Below are 6,633 nucleotides of genomic sequence, written 5' to 3'. Positions count from 1 at the left end.
GAGGTACGAACAGACAGTTCACACTGACAGTGTGCAGGAGATCTTCTGATCGCTGCTACAATGCTTTATAGTCTCCAAGTAAAAAAATAAATACAAATTTTTTTACCTGCAAAAAGATGTGCATTTAACAAAAAAATGTTTTAAAAAAAAAGGTGAACTTATACTTTAACTAAAGCTCCAGTTTAAAAAGGGCAAGCCCATACATCTCCAGCTGATGGGAATTGGTGGGGATGGAGTAGAACGGACACTACTCTTAAGCCTCGTACACACCATCAGACAAATCCGTGGATTTTTGTCCAAAGGGCATTGGTCGTGAACTTGTTCTGCATACAGACGGCAGAACTTTTTCAGCCAACATACTCAAAACTACATATTTTTTCAGCTCTTTAGCGCCACCCTCTTTGGGCAACTTCTGCCATTGTTGTCTGATGGTTAGCATGGGTTCGGAGCATGCACGTTTGTAGTTTGAATTTTAGTCCGGCAGAATACATTTGTTGTCGAACAATTTGAGAGCATGAACAGCCAACATTTGTTGTCGGAAATTCCAACAATTGTCCGATGGAGCATACAGACGGTTGGATTATCCAACAAAACACGTCCCGTCGGAATTGTTGTCGGAATATGTGTGTACGGGGCCTTTACCCTCCAGGTCAAATCCACCTATCACCAGCTGATGAAACTAGGCGAGAGTGGGGTAGAATTAATTCCACCATCACCTCCAAGTCATCAATCTCCATACCTTCTGCCTGAAAGGCCCACATGACTTCTGGGACCACATCCCGATACTTCCCTTATATGGTGCCATCCTTTTATTGGGGGAGGAGCAGGTAGGTGGGACCCAGAGGTCTAGGACTGGGACTCAACCTGAAATCGAGATTTAAATAAGTGTAATTTACATATTCCCCTCCCATGCTTCTCCCACCCCTGGCTAGTGGAGTGGAATGGACTAGCCCTTTAAATGTCTGGGCAAAGGTCTGCTATGTACCGTATGATATACACTGGGCTGTGTACAGAATATATATAGGTGGGTGTCATAACGATGCAGTGACCTTGTAAATGTGGCATTTCACTCTGAAAAGTCCCCCCACAAGAGGGGTCAGCTGTCACTCTGTCCCCATCCAAGGACAGAGATCTGAGCTTCAGACTAACATATATACACAGAGCAATGCGGACATGCAGGCCGGCACACAGCTGTACACATAAGGCTGGCACAACACACACTGCTGCATGGCACATCAAGCTGGCACTAAACTGACATATATACACACACACACGGCCTGGCACGGCATAGTGTAGCATCGCTAAAAAGGCGACCGCAAGTTGGGACAGGATGCGCGGGTCTCTCTGCCGCCCTCCCTTGGAATGTAAATGATTGGAGAAGAGGATAACTTCCTTTTTTTCTTCCCCTCTCTGGAATACCCAATGTGATCAACGGGAGGGATGGACAGGGAAAATTTGTTCGCTGGTCTCATTTGTGAAAACGACCTGCAAAAGAAGAACAAAAAATTAATGGATTAAAGTGAACCTGTCACCAATTCAACATGTTTAATATTTCAGATTCAAAACCGTTTACAAGACTCGCCGTCCTATTCCAAAAAAGACGTAATTTCCCATGATGCTCATGCACTCTGCAGTGTAGTTGAGCACCATGGGAAATGTAATTCTAAAACATCTGGGGTGCTAAAAGCCACCATCACTGGTCTATGGCATACAGACCCCAGACGATCCCAGAAGGCCCCCCACAGCAGGTGATCGACAGGCTCAGTTGCTTCATCTCTAGTCATCATCATCTGAGGGTTATATGTAAGGGTTTACAACAACTTTAAATATCCTTCATCTCCAAGAACAGGAAGCTGAACACAGAGACCCTTCCAGGAGACTCTCCGCTCTCATCCCGGACTTCAAGTCTACAGAAGAGGAAACTTCAATTTCTACTGGCAGAAGAGGAGCCAATGGTGAAGATAGCTGCCCAATATGTGACAGCGTGTCACAGACTGAGAGGGACATGAGAAACGGAGGACCTAAAAACCCTTTCAAAGACTTATGTCCATTCCCCCTTATATTACCCCCCTTCCCTTTTTCTTATACTAACTCAACTGCTTTGACAATGCCAACATGTATTTGGTCCTGCCAAAAAAAAAGGGGACAGACACAGACACAGAGAGAGAGACACACACACACACACACACACACACACACACACACACACACAGACAGAGAGAGGAAGAGAAGAGAAGAGGAGAGAGAGAGGCTGACAGAGAGAGAGACACACACACACACACACACACACACACACACACACACACACACACACAGACACAGAGAGAGAGAGAGAGACAGAGAGAGAGAGAGAGACAGAGAGAGAGAGAGAGACAGACAGAGAGAGGCGCAGACAGACAGAGACATACACAGACAGACAGACAGACAGACAGAGAGAGACAGAGAGGCAGAGAGAGAGAGAGACAGAGGGCAGACAGACAGACACACACACACACAGACAGACACACACAGACCTCTATCTCCATATCCAAGAATCCTCAGCAAATCAAAAAAAGGTAAATATGAGAAACTCACCCGTCATTCATCAATGCCAATGGAGCAGGAGTCTGGTCCCAGCGCTGTAGGAAGAGAAGAATGGAAGCAAAAGGTTACAGATGCTTGTGCAGTACAGCAGTCACATTCGAGAAGACAGATTAGATGAGCATCATATACTGCAGCCAATATGCAAAAAAAAGTCGCTTACCAGCTTGCCGTCTCCCATAACTTTCCATTAGTAAATAAAACCATTCACCAAGTGGAAAGACCAACAGGCATTTACAGGAAGGAGAAATTCAGAGCTCAACTTAACTAATGTCAAAATGTCCCTATTATAAAAAAGAAATTTAAAAAAAAACCCACATTGGAGGTTTTAGAATGTTCAGAAATCTATATGAACCTGGAGGGCATCTGCATTTAATTTCTATAGTTTAACTAGTATATGTACAGACAAGTTTACATTAATCCCTTGGTGCCGACCGTACGCATATATGCAGCCTCATGGAAGTGGGTCTTTACCCGTGAGGCTGCAACGGTCCAAACCTGCCTGGCCCTATGTAAAAAAGTTACTGGAGTGGCCTAGACAAAGTCCAGACTTAATATGCTGTGGTTACGCTTTTTTTTTTTTTGTGGTAGCAGCTTCTCTTCTTCTGACCCCTCTTCCTGGTAGTCACCGAAACAGGAAATTCATCTCCCCAACAGGGATACAGACAGCAATAAAAAACCCAACTGCCCCCCCAAGTTTTGACTGGAGTTGAGCTTTGAAGACAACAGTCTAATGATAATCAGAAGTAGTAAGCACAAAAAGAGAACCTGTCACATCCTGGGCATCGTCATCCTTGAGCTCCTGGGATTCTGGACTTTCAATCGGTTCACTGAGCTGAGACTGAGATCGGGACCCTGAGAAATAAAGCAAGAGGAGGATTTTATTATACATTTCAGGAACGTTCACAGAGATAATGAGAATTGTAATGTGGACTACAGCTTCTCACCTTGGTGTGCGGAGACAATCTCTGGAGTGTCAGCGGATGAGATTGTCTACAAGACAATGAGTGTGTCAGACAAAAATCCTAAAAGATATCCTAAGAGGACACAAGACTAAAAACACCCACCTCTGTGTGCGAGGGGTCTCTGCTGAGCGATCCGAGCACGGCTGGCCTCTCGCCATCACACCCTCCAGACATGTCCTCGTCCTCTTCATGGATAGGAGATGATGGTGATCGCAGACCGCTGCATGACATAAGAAAAGGGAGAACATAAAGACCAACTCAAGCCAAAGCTTTTTATTTAGTTTTGAATAGACTGGGTTGGGTTTGAATAACACTCAGGTGTCTACCTCTCTGGTTCAAAAAAAGAAAGAGCAACCAACCGATGGATAAAGTCCAAAGATCATCAAAAAGACCATCAAGAAGCCAATGAGAGTTTCCGTGGACTCTGAAGGACTCCCTTCATCAGATCTCACCCAGCCAAAAGGACAACGATATATAGTCCAGGTATGCTACACTTGGCAGTAATATAATATGAAAAAATTATTAGACCTTTACCATTGGTGTGGTGCCCTCCCTCTCCCTTTTATACCTTAGGGCAGTCAGCTAGTGCAGTCTCAATTTGAGGGGTCTCATGAGTCCATACTTTCTTTCTTAGGGCAAATCAAACATTTTAGGGCCCAGCACTCCCCAAGCCACACCTGCCATATGTGTTTACTTCTGTAAAGGAAGAATCAGAAAAGATTTTTCCCTTCTTTATAATCAGGAAGGGTTAGTGTCAGGCTTCCTATACAGTTTGCTCCTTCACTAAGGCCCCTGTCACACTGGGGCGGGAGGCGCGGTGGCGGTATAGCGGCGCTATACCGTCGGAATTGCCACGGTATTCGGCCGCTAGCGGTGCGGTATTAACCCCCGCTAGCGGCCGATAAAGGGTTAATACCGCCCACAATGCGCCTCTGCGGAGGCGTATTGCCGCGGTTTCCCATTGTTTTAAATGGGAAGGAGCGGTATACACGCCGCTGCTCTCACCGCTCCAAGGATGCTGCTGGCAGGAGATTTTTTTCTATCCCGCCAGCGCACCGCCTCAGTGTGAAAGCCCTCGAGATTTTCAGGCGGTATAGCAGCGCTATTTTTAGCGCTGCACCGCCTGAAAAACTCCTCAGTGTGAAAGGGGTCTAAGGAGGCACTCCTAATTTTCTATGTTGACACTGTGGGGTTGATTTGACTAAAACTAGAGTGCGCAAAATCTGGTTAAGCTCTACATTTTTGTCAAAGCTTAAATTGAAAAAGCTGAAGTTAGAAGCCAATTGGCTACCATGCAGAGCTGCAATCTTTTAAATGTGACCTTTGACCCTGTTGGGAAGGTTGGCCTCAATTTCTGTGTTGGTCATTGGGAACAAAGACTTCAACAAATACCTGGTGATGGTCCAACACTTCCCCACTATCTAAAACTTAATTAAAATCGTTTTTTTAAAAGGAAGGGTCCTTTCACACAGGGCGAACTCCGGCTGCAATTCACTTGCTCACCCTCGCTGAGCAAGCGGATGACAGGTCTGTGTCTGCCATGCTTACCCGGAGCAGACACAGTCTGCTCTCCTCTATGGGTGCATTCGATCTGATTCTCACAGTCTGGTGAAGTGGGTAAGGGGATATTATCAACTGAGGGTCTGATTATAAAAAGGACGGAGAGAACTTTCAGTACAGAGAACACACCTGTTAATCCGGCTACCAGTTGATTTTAAATCACTTCCTTATGGTGGCAATGATCTGCTGGTTGATATAAAATCTGCAGCATTGCCATCAAATGTGCACATGCTCCAGTTTTGCTCAAAGGCGTTTTTCGAGCGTTATTCGAGCGAAGCCTCATCTGCAATCCCAATGTGCTGGTAAAGCACCGCTAATACCTTAACGTTTTAGGGTGTTTTTGCAGTGCCTCAGTGTGAAAGGGCAAGGCGTTTTTACAGCACTTTTCAATTCATTTCAATAGAGAGGGGTGTTTTGAGCGTTTTTTTCAGCGCCCAAAAGCTGCGCCAAAGATGCTGCTTGCAGGACTCAGTGTGAAAGGGTCCATTGAGATGCATGGAGAGCGTTTTAATAGCGCTATTTTTAACGCTAAAACGCTGTAAAAACTATTCAGTGTGAAAGGGGTCTAAAGCATTTTTTCTCCTTCCCAGGAGTACACAACGGACAGCGTCTCCTCCGGGAAAACTCTCTATCATAATACTACGGAGGGGTTTGTTTTTTTCATTGAAGCAATGTGATCCCTTTTATTACACTCTGCTCAGGAATAAGCCACAGTGATGTCATCAGGACATGTGACAAACCACAGCCTAGACCCACCCACCAACCTGGGCCGTGTAGATCATAGACGAAAAGCCGTCACATGATCTGAACAAAATAAAACGTGGGCAATGAATGCTTCAGGGTTTCGATAAATAGAATGATTGTGGGTTTGGAGCCATACCCAATATGTGTGGAGAGCATTTGGGTTTACATTCACTTCAATAAAAATGAAAGACACTCAATGGCTGCTACCCCTCTTTCTTGAACCCAATAACCAGGCAAGTTGCAGCCGTTGCTTTTCTCATGCATTTCCCCAGAATGAGCAGCAGTAAAGAGCGAGGCCAAGCGTACCTGTCAGAGGTCTTTATGTGCTTGTTCTTGTTGTGGGAATTGTCAGGGGTCCCCCGAGCCGGCAGGCCTTCGGTGTACGGTATTTCTTCATAGAGCGGGGCGCTGGAGGGAGGGGACCGCAGACCGTTCAGGGCCTCCAACAGAGAGATGGGTTCAAACCCTGGAGGGATGTTATCTGCTCCCTAAAAGCCAAAAACAAGACAGGAAAAGGTTTTAAAATTACAAAAGGAACTGCTGAAACCCAACCTGCTGCCAGAGAGGGCCACACACACACACACACACACACACACACACACACACACACACACACACACACACACAGGAACAATATTTAAAGCGGGAGTTTACCCTATTATATATTTTTTTATCTTTTCCCCTTAGATGGATGCTCGTTTTGTCTAGGGGAATCGGCTATTTGTTTTAAAATATGAGCAGTACTTACCCGTTTTCGAGATGCATCTTCTCCGTCGCTTCCGGG

The 6,633-nt window shown here is 45.5% G+C and overlaps 1 protein-coding gene across 2 annotated transcripts in view; it reads right to left on the bottom strand.

Annotated features, from left to right (window-relative positions):
• Nucleotides 1-362: 362 nt before the first annotated feature.
• The window catches only part of MGRN1 (mahogunin ring finger 1), a 22,737-nt gene continuing 16,466 nt past the window's right edge, over nt 363-6,633 (bottom strand). For both annotated transcript variants that reach the window (XM_040356283.1, XM_040356284.1), the window contains exons 13-18: nt 6,156-6,337; nt 3,648-3,765; nt 3,528-3,573; nt 3,349-3,435; nt 2,575-2,618; nt 363-1,485 (exon numbers count right to left, since the gene is read on the bottom strand). In XM_040356283.1, the coding sequence (XP_040212217.1) occupies nt 2,578-2,618; nt 3,349-3,435; nt 3,528-3,573; nt 3,648-3,765; nt 6,156-6,337 (474 nt within the window). In that variant the 3' untranslated portion in view covers nt 363-1,485; nt 2,575-2,577. The remainder of the gene's footprint in view (nt 1,486-2,574; nt 2,619-3,348; nt 3,436-3,527; nt 3,574-3,647; nt 3,766-6,155; nt 6,338-6,633) is intronic.

This window comes from Rana temporaria, chromosome 6 (assembly GCF_905171775.1).
Source record: "Rana temporaria chromosome 6, aRanTem1.1, whole genome shotgun sequence".
Lineage (NCBI taxonomy): Eukaryota > Metazoa > Chordata > Amphibia > Anura > Ranidae > Rana > Rana temporaria.
Note: the sequence above shows the minus strand (reverse complement) of the source record. Positions and strands in the feature narration are given on the sequence as shown.